This window comes from Triturus cristatus, chromosome 9 (genome assembly GCF_964204655.1).
Source record: "Triturus cristatus chromosome 9, aTriCri1.1, whole genome shotgun sequence".
Classification (NCBI taxonomy): domain Eukaryota; kingdom Metazoa; phylum Chordata; class Amphibia; order Caudata; family Salamandridae; genus Triturus; species Triturus cristatus.
The window spans coordinates 1149422037-1149439707 of NC_140592.1; the positions used below are offsets into that span (position 1 = coordinate 1149422037).

Consider the following 17671-nt stretch of genomic DNA (forward strand, 5'->3'; position numbering starts at 1 on the left):
CAGCTGGAGGGCTCAGAAGAACAAAGACTTCGAGCTATAGGTCCAGATAAGTTTTGTGCTCCAGTGGGATTGTTCTTTGGAAATTTTAATGGTGATGTAGTTTTGGTAATAACAGGTGGTGCATTTGGAAGGTGGGGCCTCTGATATTTTCAGCCCCTTTTGGCGGGTCCGGACTTCGGTTGATCGAACAAGTGCCCACACAGAACAAGCATTTACAATGCAATAGGTCTCGCATTTGCGATCGTTTAAGCTATTGGCATTTTAAATGATAATGCCTTTTATTTATGTGTTTTGATAATTAACATAAATAAAAGGCATTGTCATATACAATGTCAATAGCTCAAACTCTTTTAAATGCGAGACCTCGGCCGCCATTGTCCCGGGATGCTTGGAAAGTCAAAGCATGCATGGCGCGCTAAATGTTACAGGAAAGCATGTTGTGCCAGCAGTAGGAGAAACCCATTAAAGAAAATAGTGCTAATGGACTAAATAAGACATACTCTGTAACAACAGAAGTAAAAGGGCCAGTACTCGTGGTAGGTGATACTAAGGAGGGGCTAACAAGTCTATTAACGAATTAAAAGCCAGCATTGACAAAGGACAATGACAAAAGCCAATGAAAAATATGAGAGTGGGCGGGGCTTCAAGTCTATACTCTACTACAGCATGCCTCGCAGAGCAGCGCATGCGCTGCCCAGGCTCGACCTAAAAAGATAATTATTGATAGGTCGGGGAACATATATTACCAAGAACAAATCAAGTTGAGTAAAAAGAAAGGCAAAACTAGGAGCACAAACGGCATGAATAGAGTCAATGGTATTGGCAACAAGCATTAGCAATAGGTGCAGCTTTTCCATAGTGCATGCAAAGAATATACAAAAAACTCAGGCAACACACACACATACACAAATGATGAAGTGCAGATGCACAGTGAAACACCTACAGGTATCCATCACACACATAAATGCGCATGTAAAAGGAAAGAAATGCACACAGACTAACAATCTTTTGGGTTTGTCTAACCACAGATCTTTGCTGCTAAGTCTCTCACAGTTCACAAGATCAGAAAACCCACCACATAACCTCTAGTGCTCTTCAAAGACACCCGATCAAATACCACGCATGGGACACATCACTATTTTGCTTGGTCTTGCAAGGTAGTAATGCACATCAAAACACATATCTATATTCATATGGGTACTAGAAACTCAGAAGATGGACTGGATTGTGGCCCAGAGTGATTACCATTGGCTGTGATTAATTAAAGCAATGCACCTATCAGATTGTTTCCCCTCAATGCAACACCCTAAGTGACACGGGTAAACACAGACCTGGGACCCATGCTCAGTCTGCCATCTGGCTCAAATTGCACCCTACTGATGGGGCCCAAATATTCAGAAACCGATCTGCGATTGATTGTGTACCCTTTCAGCGGAGATCTACCCTGGCAATTTGGGTCGAAGATTCATACTGGTGCGGGATCAAGACTGATTAGAATGTGACTGGTTCGTGCCTGAGGTGCTCCAGTGACCAAAAAAATGGACTAGATGATGGCCCCAAGTAATTACTAGTGGCTGAGAATAATTTAAGCAATCAGCCCATCGCTCTTTATTTTCATCAGAAACGTATGTGATAGTACATTTTGGAAGCCTCTGGAGAAAAAGAATTACAATAAATGCTTCAATACCAGATCTCTCAGAAGTTTATTAACATAGTATCCTTTAGAGATGATGTTGAGATCCTGTTTTACCATAAGGTGGCAACAGCAGCGAAAAGTGACTACAGTGTGGGCTTGTGTATATAATTCCCCAGGGAGCCCTAGTCTGAACTTCGGTGAGACCAGTCTCTACAACAGACCACGCTCCCCTCCCCCAAACTCTGTATGCAGCACTTGTGCACTGACCAGACTTCCCAGAGTTTACACTTGAGGACTTGTAGACCGAAGATCACGCTCATCTGAATATGTCCCTAGTCCTATTTGGTCTGGTATAGAGAGAAGGCAGTGCATCCTACTGCCTGTGAATTTACTCCTCCCATGTGTCTCCCATGTGCTGCTGGTACACACAGTGGCTGCCTTTGTCAAAATGACTCTTCGGCTTATTTCCAATGAAGAACAGTCATGGTAATCCTGATCTCCGACTCTAGTATTCTGAAATCAAATCTGCATGACATGACATTTACTGGGATATGGATACCCTGAAACTTTAGTAAGCCAGAGTGGCAAGAGGTCTGAAAGGCAGACACTATTCTAAGGGACTAGTTGCAGGCCCATCCAAACTTTAGCAGCCAAAGCCTAAGAGTCCAAAAGACAAATCACCACAACATGTCAAGCAGCAAGTTAAACAGAAAGCCAATGCGAGGCAACATTAAAAGTCACGTGTGGACAAAAAAATACTTGTATAAGCACTAGAAAGGCACACAAAAACCTAAAGAACACTCCAAAGTTTAGAGCACTATACAGCACCTTTTAGTAGGAGGCTATAGATAATTTGGATGGCAGTAGGTGAATGGAATCACAGGTGGGAAATGTTCATAACACAATCAGGCATGTTTCAAGTTTTCGTGCACCTTTCTGCTCAGTAGAACCCCTTGAATACACAGATTCCACTGTCAACATTCACAGGCCAGAAAGGGCATTTTCAAAAACTACCCTTTGATACTTTACAGGAGAGCTGAAACCAGTGAGTAATTTGTGAAGATGGTTGCAGGTGGTGGGCTCTCACACTCATTTATGGCGACCAACACTAATTTTTGTTACCAGACTTTGACCCAGAGCAAGAGATAGAAAAGAAGAAAAGAAAATATGGGGCAAAAAAGAGTGGCAAAGAGAAAGTGCAGAGATTAAAGAGAACCTGGAAGAATTAGTTAAAGAAGCGAAGTGTAGGGTGGTGGAAGAGGCATGAGGTGGAACCAAACGCGACAGCCTTAAAATACTGCAAGCCAACATTCTGCAGTGCAGGTTGTGGGTACTCTTAAGAAAAACTTTGGGCCCCTGCAGCTTTTTACAAATTTACACATATCTAAACTCGCTGCACACACCACACTACAGCAATCTTCTTAGGATTTAAGTTTAAATGGAATTTTGGATTCATTTTTCTAATTTGTTTTTTTAAACTTCATGTTTCTCGTGCCAGACTGCAAATGTCCCACTTTCTGACCCAAATGCCCTTTCTTTACATGTGCTAAGGCCAAGAGTCCGGCTAGAGAGCCTTCTTCCAAACAGTAGAACACGCATGACACTGATGTGTGAAACCAGAGACCAAGTACTTGGGAGGTAAAACCTGTTTAGCAGAGGCCTGCAGGGGTCCATCACAACCCAGACCCCCTTTGACAGGACGAAAACCAAAGAAAGGACCTTTTGATGCCTACAAGTGATTGTTTTCCTTTCTTTCCTCATACAAGATACAGGGTTTGATATCCATTTATATATGCTTTGATTGAAGGAAGTTGGCAGAACTCTGTGGCCACTGTCAAGCAGCAGATCCATTGTCACACACCCGTCGTGAGAGACATTTAGTTTGCTTCACAGACTACTACATAGTCGTGTCGGGCATGTAAAGAAACAATGAGAAACACCTGTAGCATACTTTTTTTAGTTTACTAATTTTACAGGTGTTACAAACTGTTACAGGTTGTGTTACAAAGCACTAAATACAGCAGAACTGACCTGCACTGTAAACTCCGGGCGAGGTTACTGTACATTTCTGTCATTGGAGCTTAGCTGCAGGCACTGTAGGCCACATGTAAGTAAGCTTCTCACATTAACCATAAACAAAGGGCTTACAGCATCTCTGTTGTCTCTTTCAATGCAGGAAAACAAACGCTCTCTGGTGCCCAAGTGATCTTGCAGGCCAGACTGCAGTAGGAAGAAGAATTTTGGCACGTGCTACATTTCACAGTGTGGGTGTACTGTGGTTATACTGCACCAGTCAGACAAGGCTTATTGTTAAAGGTATGGTTTCATGGAAACCTCTGTAGATTGCCTCAAAGGAAGAGCAATGTACCGGATTTTTACGCTTTATTCCGAACGACTCGGATATGAAGGAATCCCTCTTTTTGCACTCCATGCATACCACAATAGCATGCCACTATGTAGTGTGTCGTTCTTTATAATCGGTTTTCACTGGTTATTTTTTTTATTGTTCTTGCATTCCTCTATCAAGTCTGACTCTCTGGAGCCCTGGTCCGCGATTTAGAAGAACAATGTAAATAAATAATTATACTAGAAACTATTTGCTGGAGAAAACCCACAAATACTGTTTTTTTGGGACAAGTGTAGCGTGCATCTCACTCGATTGCAGTATTCTTTCATTTCAAGATCTTGTCTGTGTTAGATTCTGCAAGTTGTACAGGTGCCAATGTAAGCTCTGCTTGGCAAAACAGCATCTGAAAAGAGTTAAAGAGTTGTCTGGTCTGTTTTGAGTATATAGCACATTTTAGGAATAGGGAGATTAGGCGATTTGCCTAGAATCACACAATGTTAAGTCAAACATTAAGGGGCAGGATTTGAATCTAGGCTGTAATGCAAGTAACTCTAACCAATTGGCCACATCCTCCTACCACTGTGATACAAACTTCCACTGTACAGTAGATTTATTCTCACCAACATGGGTATGCTCGTCGCAAAGCGTATCGTAGCACTTTGCTGGATGCGGGGCCCCTTGCCTACAGTAGCGCAGTGGGCACGAGACGTGCTCTACTGCTGCACGCAGTCGGAGATGTTCAGCGAGCCGCTTCCTCCGCGCAGCAGACCAAAGAATTTTTGGGGACTATACGCCGACTTTCTCGGGAGGGGTGGTGGGGCTATGGAGACTGCGGTGGGGACGGATGACGCGGGGACCCAGAGCGCAGCCATTGCCTGAGTGATCCGAGGGGAGCCCTCCAGGAGCTCGTAGAACCGTATTGCAGTGGGAGGGAAGGGGGGGGGGGGGAGAGCCCCCTTTACTAACCGGGGATTGATGGTAGTGAGGAGGGCACAAAGTCCACTCACTGACGTGCTTTGGTCTGAGATGCGTAATAGGCATTTAAGCCACTTCTTGGAGGAGATGTGACGACTGGCGAGGAGTGCACAGATAAACTCTAGGTGGGTTGCTGACAGGACACCTCAACAGTTATGAGAAGGGGGGTGGGGCGGGGGTAAGGTTTCTTTGGCTGTTTTGTTTCTAGTAGAAAATCTGTGCCCCCACACGGGGGAAAAGTCTACAAGAAATGGCATACAGGATTGCAAACCTTGAAGATATATCGAACTGCAACTTTTGAACACAGTGATGCCCAGCCTCCGGGATGTGGGATAAGCTGTGATGAGGCGTGACCGTTAGTAACACTGCAGCCGGCCTCAGGGTTGTAGGCGCACAGCTATGTATGTCATCAAGTGTTGTCAGAAAAAAAAAAAAAAGATTTATTCTCACCACGTTCTTGAAAGTTCAGTTCTACAGAACAGAGCTAAAAGGTAGAGCGTGTGAAGGGTCACGCGATTTGTCTAGAATCACACTATGTCAAGTCAAACACCAAGGGCAGGATTTGAACCTACGCCTCTGTGCTCTAATGTTAGTAACTTTAATCAATAGGCCACATCCTCCCATCTCTGATACAAAATTCTACTTGTAGAGTAAAATTAATATCTTCAACGTTTTTGAAAGTTCAGTTCTGCACAACAGAGTAAATGGGAGAAGATGGGATGGGGCAGATTCACCATGCCATTGCCGGCATGTAAGCTCATGTTCGCCATTTGCAAAATTACATTTTAAATGAAGTCCAAAGTATCAGTACACTAGAGACATTTTTAGTTGCCCATCCTTGGAGCTCATTAGATAACCTACAAAAGGAGTATTTAAGTAAAAATGATAACTTTGATGGTGCACACATGTAATGTCTGACAATGACAAAGAAACAGTGGCACATTGGTCAGGCTCAACAAAAGTAAGGCAAGTGTGTCATTCTAAACGCAAACATGTAGGATAGAATTCCAGGATCATAAACTCCCCTTGAATCAGTTCTTTATTTCCGATACAATAGTACTACTGCTCTGCGCTTTTGTTAACATTTCAACATTAAATTGCTATCCCCATGTGTTCCCTCCGCGCCAATATGCTTATATAGCTACTTCAATTTTATGTGCAAATGTGCAACACCGTTAGTGTAAATGAGTGAGTCAAAAGATAGTAGCAATTTCTCGACATTAAAAAAAATCGTAATGAAGTAGAATGTTTCGTAAAAACAAATACCTCTGGTGTTGTGAAAATCAGGCTTAATATTTCGGACAGCTCCCTAGGTTCACTACGGCACGAGGCATTCCAGTTTGGGTGACTGCAAACCTTGTAGTGACCTTTTGACACCCGGAGCCTGAAGGGTGCTTAGCTTTGCTTGTTCAGGAGACAGCTGGCTCTAGGAGGAGGTGGGGGACTGCCGACTGCTCTCCGTCACGGGAATGCCCCCCGCCCGGGTCCCCTGTCACTTCCCGAGCTCCAGTGGTGTCTGCTAATGGCGCCACCCGGCGTTGCCTACTTGAGCGCGAGGCATGTACTGCACACACGGAACTCCCACTCTGACTGGCTCATCAGGAAGTTTGCAAACAAAACACCTCCTTGTTCACGTGTGACTCCCATGATGTAAGCCACGGGTGGCAGATTGACTCAGTCGCTCTATTGTATTCTTAAAGAGGTACTTTGCGAGCGTTAAATTGCGACTTTTGTGTGAAATGTCAGTAAAGATTATGAGCAACATGTTGTAGAACAGGCTTTAAATACCTCGACAAGTGAAGTGTGAAGGAATTCGTATTAGTGATGTTAATTAAATACACCTACAGAATTAATGGCGCACTCTAAACTACAGCGCGGATGAAGCTAATCAGTGCTGCACTGTCTTTTATATGTATGAATTACAATTAATAACAAGTGCGAGCAGACAAAAACTGTAGTTAGGCACCGCTGCTTCCGGACTACACGGGAGTTACTATCAGATCCACAGCCAACAGAAAGCAAGATAAGAACAGCAATGCCACAGTTAAACGAATTGCAAGTGGTTTGACAAATTACACGGAGTTTAACCCAACATATAGATTACTTTATGTCTCGCTGAGACAACGCTGCATGCGCTGCCAAGGTGAGACCTAAAAAGGACTTTGAAAGCTATCTAAAGGAACAATATTTTGGTTAACCCTTTAATTGGGGGCTTGAACTCTAGTATACGCAAAACATAGACTATTGTTAACCAGAAGCTGATTATGACACTATTTTGAATTGTGCATGCAGAAATGTTTAACCCCTTCAGCGCGGCGCGGATTACAGCGCTGTGCTGAAGGGTTCGTGCGCGGGCGGGGCCATGACGGAGCGGTCCCGTCATCCGCACAGCGCAACCGATGCGCATGACGGAACCGCTCCGTCATGCGCATCGAAAGGGTTAATGTTAAGTCACATAGTGCTCTTTAGGGGAGTATAAAACTTGTCAACCCCTTGAGTGCGACTCAACATGGCAGGGAGAATTAGGTCCTTGTGCAAGATGATCTCAGGCATACAAATAGGAACCAGGACCTTTCCCCTAAGGAACCAAAGTCCCATAGTAAGTGGATGTGCTTGATAAAAAGTACATTTGTAAACAAACAGTGAGTTTGAATTTAAGGACTGTACTGATTGTTCTCATCTATATTCAGGCATCCCTCCCTAAAGGTGAGCAGCTGAGAAACCCAAGGTCCTAATCCCGATTGGGCTGGGTTAAGAACAACCTCAGGTAGGTGTTGATTAGAACAGATAAAGGAGGACACAAGCTTGAAGCAGAGATCTAAAATCTGGATGTCATTAAAGCACCTTTCTTATTCTTCAGGAAGATGTGTAATCAGTGTATTTTAATTATTTTAGTTTGTTGTATTGGTTTATTATTTGTTCCAGATCCCTTTCCCCTGGACTCACAACACAGTGGCTGTGTAGCAAATTCCAGCGACCGTATGGTGGGCGTAGGAGAGTGAGAGTCTATGCTACCTCCGCAATCTCAAGGAGAGAAGAAACCTGTCTCTCACATCACGATCTGATGGGGAGGTCCAGAATGACTGCAGGTGTAAGAGTGGGTGCGAACAAGGACACACCCTGAGGAAGACCAATATATGTTAAACAAGGCTTTTCGTCAGCACTGGGGGATTATGCAAGGGAGGGACTATAGCAGGTACAGTATAGCTGCAATGAAGCCAGAAATACATTATGGTAAGTGTTTTGTTTGAAGACCTGAATATTTATTCATTACCCAACTTAAAAACCTGAGGCTGTAAATGTAATTTACAATATTCGATCTACAGCTGCTCCCTCGAGACTCAAAGGGAATTATGAAGTCCTGCCTGAAATAGCAGATCCCTGCTCACACAAACGCAGGTAGAACTAAAGATTGCGGTTTACCAATACCAAAAAAGCAATTGAGCTACCCCGTGCCTATCATGTGGAAAGGATACCTGTGCAATGTTGCATACAGAGAAGCCAACTGATCACCTCTTCTTGTAAACGACAGACCACCACAGCACTCAACTGAATCCGTTAGCTATTGCTAGGTGCAAAAATGATTATTTAAACTACCTATTTTGACAAAAATTTCTTCTACTAAAAAAGAATTACTGGAAAGGAAAAAAAGAATAATAAAATTTGTTGTACTTTGATGATGACCAATATCCATAGGTGCTCACACTCACAAAGACCCATCTTGAAAGATAACATCATCATGAAAGACAAAACTATACAATGTGAATAAAATCAAGCAAATACAATTGTGTAACGATATAAGGAAACAAAATGGGATCTCGTTATTTACTTGGAGAGTCACAAAAATAACTAACTTACCTGGGAGCTGTAATGACCCAGCTTGTAACAGAAAAACAGACTTCTCCATCCTTCCTCCTTGTGGTGATGGGGGCTCCCGTTTAATTAGTGCACATGAATCAGGAATAGTGCAATCTGCAATAGTGACTCGACCTGGTGCCTGGAAAGCTGGGGGTGTTCGCACACGAAGTGGAGCTACTAGAACAGCACTAGATGGGGATGTGTGAGGGGAAATGTAAGTGGGTTGGTCCAAGAAAAGAGAGAAAATGTTGCTAGGGCTTGAATCTGCTGCAGCAGCAGCTTGTGAGTTGCTGTTTCTTTCGTCTGCTAGATGTCCTAGAGGTGAGTCAGCATGTTCTGGATTGTCCAAAGTTTCTGTTGGGGTAAAATTACAGACACAATTAAATGAATCATTGCTCGAATATTTAATATGCAAACCAAGAAAAACCTCATTAAGGTTGATAACCTGATACGGCCCATTTTGTATAGTTGTGTTTCAGGTCATCTGATTAACAAAATAGCCTGCCCCAGTCTTTGGGACATGAATAACGCATGGCATTCCACAGGAGGGGGCCAATAGGAAAAAAGGTATGGGGAGACACAAATCTAATTTAAGGCAAGACGTCTGGAATTAGCAATCAGTTTCAATTCAACATGGGCAGATGTGCTTCAATTGCCGATTCAGGTGCATCTGACCTTAATTTAAAGCAGTTCTTATATATTCAAGAAAGGAGTCTTGGCAAGTAGATATTAGCAATTCATAGAAGAATGTGGAGCAATACAAAGGGCCTGAATAAGAAGGTATTTGACACTGTATTAATTGAATGTTATTCTTGGTTGGTTTTTAGAAGAAATAATTAAGCAGTACATTAGATGACGGGTTGTTTAATTCCGAAACTCGATGAGTGTATAATTACATATATTATAGATTTGAGAGTGACAAATAAACGGTGATCTGGGATTTTAAACAAATTGATTGAAAGGAACTTCAGTGGAAATGCTTTCTTTACTAGGAGAACTCATTACTTACCTTCAGTAACAGTGTATCTGTAAGAGACAGATTAGTTGTAAATCCCTTCCCTTAGAATTTCCCCTAGGCGTCACACTGGATCCAGAGATTTTTCTTAGCAGTACTCCCTGCGCGTCGGTAGGTGGTGTAGGTCTACTCGGCATCAGTCATTGTCGCTGGGATGCATCACGGTGCCTACTTAGATGCACTCCCTGCACGCGGACGTCAGTTCTGACACGACTTTCTACGCCAGAAGCGCAGAACCATGAAAGACACTGACCACTGCTGCGCCACAACAAGGGCCCTGTAAGGGAGACCCTTTGCCTAAAAGTCAGTTCGCAGAGCGGGGAGGAAGAGTGGGGCGGTAAGGAATCTGCAACTAACCTATATCTCTAACAGATACATTGTTACCGAAGGTAAATAACTTGTTGATCTGAAAGAGACAGTTAGTTGCAGATTCCTTACCTTAGAATAGATACCCCAGCAATACCATCCCCACAGGAGGGTCTGCGAACCAAGTTCACACCAGAAAGTACTGGAGGACCGAATGGGCAAAATAGCCGTCCCTTCGGACTTGGTTGTCCAGGCAGTAATGACTAGTGAATGTGTGCAGAGTTGCCCACGTTGCCGCCTGGCACATATCAAGGAGTGGGACTCCACGTGCCAATGCAGTGGTTGCCGCCGAGCCCTAGTGGAATGAGCTCGCAGCCCCACTGGAGGATCCTTCTTCGCTAAAGCGTAGCAGATTTTTATGCAAAGGACAACCCATCGAGAAATGGTATGTTTTTTTAACAGCCCAGCCTTTCTTGGCACCTACATAGTAAACAAAGAGTTGATCATCCACCCAGAAATCTTTAGAGAGGTCAAGGTAGAAGGACAGCACATGTTTAGGGTCCAGATGGTTGAGTCTCTCCTCCTCCTCGGAAGGGTGCGGAGGTGGGAAGGAGGTGGGCAGAGTGATTGATTGTCCAACATGAAATGGTGTAACCACTTTAGGAAGGAACGAAGACCTCGTCCTAAGCACCAGGATGGACAGAGAAGAAAAGGGACTTGGAAGATAGAGCCTGAAGCTCACTCACAATGCGAGCAGAGGTGATAGCAGCAAGGAAAGCAGTCTTCAGAGTGAGGAGCCTGAGAGGGCAGTTGTGAAGAGGCTCGAAAGGAACACGCATAAGATACGTTTGAACAAGATTCAAGTCCCACTGGGGCATTATGAATGGAGATGGAGGAAAGAGATGAGTAATGCCCTGAAAGAATCTATTTACAATAAAGGACTTGAATAAGGAGGGCTGATCTGGCACCTGAAGAAAATCAGAGCTAGCAGCAAGATAGCCTTTGAGAGTGCCTAGGGCAGAGCCCTGTTAGGCCAAAGAAAGAACGTTCAAGAGGACCTCTGAAAAGGGGCAGAAAGGGGATCCGTAGCCTTTGCTTTGCACCATTTCACAAACTTGTCCCATCTACAGGCATATACCAATATAGTGGATGGACGCCTGGCTGCCAAGATGACCACAGACTTCGGGCGGAAGGCCAAAAGCCGTCAACTGTCGCCGCTCAATCTCCACGTAAGGAGGTGGGGCTGGACAGGTTCGGGTGAAGAACTGTCCCCTGCTGCTGAGACAGAAGATCCTTCCGAAGGGGAAGTCCAATCGGAGGATCGATGGCCATGCTCAGGAGCTCAGTGTACCAGACTCTTCGTGCCGAGTCTGGAGCCACAAAAATAACTTGAGTCCAGTCGCACTTGATCTTCTTGAGCACTAGGGGCAGAAGTGGTAAAGGCTGAAAGGCGTAAAGGAGGCTACAGTTCCATTCATGACGAAAAGCGCCGCCGAGCGCTTGCCGCCTTGGAAACTCCAACGCGCAGTACTGCTGACATTGCGCGCTCTCTTCAGTGGCAAACAGATCTAACCAAGGCTCTCCCCACCGCTGAAAGTGACCTTGCACCACCTCTGATTGAAGACGCCACTCGTGATCCACCAAGCACCGACAGCTGAGTTTGTCCGCCCTGCCAGGTGTTGAACCACCAGGGTCATGATCTGATGATACAGCCATGACCAGAGGCGAAGAGTCTCTTGACATAGGGTCCACAATCCCACCCCGCCTTGTTTGTTGCAGTACCACATGGTGGTGGTGTGGACTTTGAACACCTACATCACTTTCCACTTGAGAAAGGGAAGGAATGCTTTCAGTGCCAGTCGGATCGCCCAGAGATCCAGCAGGTAGATATGGAGCCCGAAATCTGCCAGAGACCAGACGATTCCGATCTCCGCCTCTCCCAGATGGCCGCCCCATCCCAGAAGTGACACATCTGCCACCACTGTTAGATCTGGTTGGGGGAGGGATCTGCCTCTGACCCAAGCTCGGTTCGTTAACCACCACTGCAGTTGTTGTGCAGCTCCCTCCTAGATCTGGACGTAGTAGAAAAGATTCCCGTGATGCTGCGACCACTGGAACTTCAGGTCCCACAGCAGAGCCCGCATATGCCACATGGCATGATCCACCAGAAGAGGATGCAGGAGGCCATGATGCCCAGCAGCCTCAGAGTCATTCTCACTGAAATCCAGGATAGAAGCTGAAACATCAGTATCATAGCCTGAATATCCCGGACTCGCTGCTCAGGAGGATAGGCCCGAAACTGCACTGTGTCCAGAACAGCTCAGACGAGGGAGTGTCTGAGAGGGGGTCAGGTGTGACTTTGGCACGTTGATAGTGAATCCCAGCGAGTGCAGGATGTCCGCCGTAGTCTGGAGGTGGGCGACGTCAGCCTGGGGTGAGCCCGCCTTCAACAGCCAGTCGTTGAAATAGGAAAAGACTGGAACCCAAGATCTGGGTAGATGAGCTGCGACCACCACCATCACTTTCGTGAACACCCGAGGGACACTGGTAAAGCCAAAAGGGAGCATTGTGAATTGAAAGTGCTTGTGGCCCAATGTGAACCATATATAGCGTCTGTGGGCTGGCAGGACGTGAATATGGAAATAGACTACCTGCAAGTCCAATGCCACAATCCAGTCTCTGGGGTCGAGGGCAGGCAGGACCTAAGCCAAGGTGAGCATTTGGAACCTCTCCTTTCAGAGGAAGCGGTTGAGGGAAGTAGCGGGAATAGCAACCACGACCTACTTCTAGCACAGGGACCCTCTATATAGCTCCCTTGGCCAAGAGAGCTGAGACTTCCAGGGGGAGAAGTGCCAAATGATCCTCCGACATGGGATGGAAGGACGGTGGCATGGAGGGATGGGTAGTCTCGAAGGGGAGGGAGTAACTCCTTTGGATGATTTGCAAAACCCACCCGTCTGACGTGATGGATTGCCAGTGGGGGAGGTGATGGCGAATCTTACCTCCCACTGGGCATTGATGGGCCTGAAACATAGAACTAGGAAGGTTTTCAGGCTACGGCGGGGAGGGGGAGGGTGGATTGGCCAGGCTGATGGCTTCCAGACCAGCAAGGTCACTGGGTCCCACATCCGCGGCCACGCAGAGGCTGGGCAGCTTGCGTGAACCGGTGGCTAGGCTGGTCCAGACGGGGCTGGGCGCCCCTTCCGTAACCACGGAAGGGACGAAAAACAGACTGGAGTGGGCGAGAAGGCGCAGTGGGGGCCAAAAGATCTGGCCATAGCCCTAGAACCTTTAAAGCGCTCCAGCACAGAGTCTGGTTTGTCGCCAAAAAGACAACGGCCATCAAAAGAGATGTCCATCAAAGTTGACTGGACATCCCCCGAAAAGCCAAATGTCCTCAACCAGGCATAGCGCCAAAGGGCCACCAACGTGGCAATCGTTCTGCCTAGTAAGTCGGTGGTATCCAGTCCACATCTTATCGTGAATTTGGCTGTGTCTCTCCCATCCGCCACTGCCTGGGAGAGAACATCCCAGGCCTACTCCAGGCACTGAGGCAGCACCTGCGCAACTGTATACTGGATGGTATGGGAGTATTGGCCCAAGAAGCATGCAGTATTCAGGGACCGCAGAGCCAAGCTGGAGGAGGAGAACATGCACTTCCCAAGATGGTCCAGCTTCTTGGATTCCCTATCTGGGGAGATAGAAGGGAATGCGTTTTTTGAAGAAGAGGAGTGGACCACCAAGCTCTCGGGGGAAGGGTGTTGAGTGAGGAACACTGTGGCGCTCAGGGCCGGGTAGTGGTGGCGGGCAATCATCCTTTCCACCGGAGTCCATGTGATGGGCTTGGACCAGGTGCCCAGGAGGACGTCAGTGAGGGATTCACTAAAGAGCAATAGGGGTTCAGAAGTGGATGCCGCAAGCTGAAGCACCTCTGTTAGGAGGTTAGTCCTGACTGCCAGTGAAGGGAGCTCAAGGCCCAAGACCTCGGCCGCCCTTTGCACCACCACAGCATAGGACGCTCCCTCCTCGGTAGCCATGGTAGGGGGAGAAAGCATGCCAAGGTTTGGGGAAGTGTCCAGACCACTGGCGTCACCCAGGTCCTCTTGTCAGTCCAGTTCTTCAAGCTGGTCTATTAAAGGGTCTAGCGACCCCTTCCAGTCCTCATCACCACCATCAGGGCGGTAGGGAACACCAGGGATGAACAGGGGAACTACAGTACACTCCGGCGTCGGTGCCGAAGTCAGCAGACATCGATCCGGCTCCGAGTCCATCTCGGGGATGAGGATGGGGACAGCACCAGCCAGGGAAGGTTAAGTGAGATCGACCAGCGTTGAACTAGATCCAAGCCTGGATCTGCGGGGGTCCTCCGGCACCAGATCGGCCACCATCGAAGGCCTAGGACCCCCGACCCGCTCCGCAGGTTCCGAAGGTGCACCGGCTGAGTTGGGCTGTCCAAAGACGAGGTGTAAGGCCTCGTAAAATTGGGGGAGATGGGCAGGGGATGCTGCGGCTCCTAGATTCAGGCGCCAGAGACTGAGCCTTTGAGTGACGAGGCTCCGAATCCCGTATCATGTCAGCTGACTGACGGGGAGAAGGGCGAAGAGTGATTGTGCTTCCCCAAAGACCGACGACTTGGAGTGCGATAAGGAGTGGGGGATCCGCGAACAGCCTTGAGACCTTCCTCTCGAACGAGTCCTTTAATGATGCGGAGCTGACCTCCAGGCCTCTAGTAACTTTCGAGACCACTCCTGCAAAGTCTTCGGATGCATGGCCGGGCAGTCGGAGCATGACTTCGGGTCGTGGTCGCGCTACAGACACCACAGACACACGAGGTGCGGGTCCGTCAGAGACATCATCTTGGGACAGGCGTCGCAAGTCTTGAAACCGGTCCAACACTGGGACATCCCTCGAGCACCAGGAGTCGAAGACTAGAAAAAGATGTTGACAAAACATCAAAAAAAGACTAGCCAAAAAACGGCTAAGGGGTAGCTCTCTCCGGATCTGCGCTAGGCTTGCGCAGAAAAAGAAAGAACTGATATCAGCACACAGGGGAGGCGTCTAAGTAGGCTTCGCAATGTCATCCCGGCGACCACAAAGCCAACGACGGACGTGGAGTTGACCGACACCACCTAGCAACACGCAGGGGTACTGCTAAGAAAAATCTCCAGATCCTGTCTGACGCCCGAAGGAAATTCTAAGGTAAGGAATCTACAACTAACTGTCTCTTTCAGATAGAGTATTTGAATGCATAGTTTAGAACCTGAATTAAATAAACACAAATGGGTATAGACAGGATCCCAAACATACAACCTACATACAACAGTATAATGTTAATTGGTAAATGTCTTAGCAAAAGATCTTGAGACAAATAAAGGGTCTGCCTAGAATGGCAGAAGTCAGCTATGCAGTCGGTACCTTGCAGCCCTTGCAGAATCTGGATTCTCTGGGTCCTCATTGCACTCATCTCCATGGTTATCTAGAAACAGAAGATAGAGTGTTCAGCTCAGTCGTATTTTCATACAATGCCTTGCTTCAACCAGGTTATAACTGTACCTGCTGCTTCAAGACCATTAGATGCTGCACTTCAACATACGCTGCTTGAAGGGTTGCACGCGCCTGCAGCATTTTGGTATCCAAACTCTGTAATGATCCGCTAAGCTCTTCCTCCCGCAAGGAAATGGACAATAACTGGTCTACCTGGGAACGCTCTGCAAAATAAATTGATACCCAGTTCCATAAGCTAAATGATGAAGGAAGCTGTTACACACTTCTGAAAAAGCTAGGTACAAAGTAAGAGATAAGAACCACTTTCAACAACGTGCATTAACCTTCTCGAAATACTTTCACCCATAGAGCAGTATACATAGAAAGTAATATTAACCAAGTATGACACCAGATACTTATTCAGTATGTTTGAAGACTATTTAACTGTGAGGAGTACTGGTCAGAGTTTTCTTGAGATCAGGCAGAGGATCTCAGATTTTACAATTCCAAAGTACTCCTCTCTTGCATTAGATCATTGATAAATATACTCATCTGCGTTCAGTGTCAAGACGTTTCAGCAGTAAAGAAAGTCATTAACTGCCCTTAGCCATAAAAATGCATTTTGGAAGCAAAGACAAGGTGAGTGTCAGTTGTATAACCTCAATTAAGAAGTAGTGCAGATAAAAAAAAAGTTGTCAGATTGTCAAATATAAAATTTACTACTTAAATGTTGCCCATATATTATAACATAACTTTGTGAAAAGCACCATGCTTTTTATCGATAGCTCTGTGAAGGCCTTTCCTTAGCGAATTAATGTAGAACTATTTTTTTCTCTTGAGTTTGTAAAGGACTCCAACTGAACACAATTTGGCTCTTGGTGCCAAGACCATAACATTTACTGAAACCCAAATGGTTCTACATTGCCTATTTGGTAAAAAGTAACAGCCTCCACTAAATGTTGGTTTGCAGTGCAAATGTCTTTAATGTTTTAAGCACTTTCTCACCTAAAAGAAATTAAGGTAGGTGTAGAGGTGCAATGTATAAATATATGATTCACAAAGGAAGGAGATTCATTATTGAGTTATGAATGCCTCTCAACTGCCTGCTGAAAGATGCATAAATGTGTTTGGAGGTTCCAAAAGTAATGGTTCTGTTCCTACAGAACCAGAAAGATATTTTTCGTACCCAAGGAATATAGTTCACTCCACTTAAAGCAATTACAAACAAGTATCGACAAAGCCAATGAGTCTGGCTTGCTTGTAATACACACTGGAGGCAAAGGATGACACTAATTATTCCTTGAATACAAAATTGTGAAGCAGTAAGTGACCGTAGTTGCTTCAACTGCAACAAAATGCTTGCAATGGCACAATCGAAACATCCACAATATGTAGAGCCTCTGGTTTGTATGGAACTTATTAGCATAGAACAGACAGCAATGGCTGTCTACTGCAAGATGCTAAAAGGTTGAGGAGAAAATAAACAGCTAGCATGAAACTGAAAGATGCCATTCGGACATCTTACCTTGATATGTAAACATTGCAAAGGGTTTGGTGAAAACACTTCAGCGATCAGTCACATTCCACTCTAAATTGTAATGATGAAAAGAGACTGTTTATGCAGGAGAGCTTCAGCTAAAATGTGCATATGGCTTAGAAACTGTAAGAACTACACTGAATTATAGAGATGGGAGTCACTCCCATACCCAGACAAACTTACATAACTAACTTTTGAAAGGGTTGTGAATTGCAAAGAACCCCTAAAGTGCATTACCGTACAGACTGTCTCATGTAACTGCCGACTGATGAACATTTATAATGGAATGTTGTAAACAAACCTTTATTAAGTGCAGAGGATGAAGTGGTAACTCATGGATTTATTCAATTTCCTCATATAATCGTCTCTTATAGAGAGCTAGAGGCAGTTTAAGCATCTTTATATAAGGGCGGCAAGCCACATTAGGAATATCAGACAAGGGAAGATACAGTTTTTCCTAATGAAAACCTCAACCACATCTCCCTCTACTGCCCTCAATTTATATTCAAGCAT

General features: G+C 45.7%; 1 protein-coding gene across 3 annotated transcripts in view; it reads right to left on the minus strand.

The window, feature by feature from the left end:
* The window catches only part of ZNF106 (zinc finger protein 106), a 387174-nt gene that overhangs the window by 201125 nt on the left and 168378 nt on the right, over window positions 1–17671 (minus strand). For all 3 annotated transcript variants that reach the window (XM_085627097.1, XM_085627096.1, XM_085627098.1), the window contains exons 9-11: window positions 15691–15845; window positions 15553–15613; window positions 8817–9170 (exon numbers count right to left, since the gene is read on the minus strand). In XM_085627097.1, coding sequence (XP_085483223.1) covers window positions 8817–9170; window positions 15553–15613; window positions 15691–15845 — 570 coding nt within the window. The remainder of the gene's footprint in view (window positions 1–8816; window positions 9171–15552; window positions 15614–15690; window positions 15846–17671) is intronic.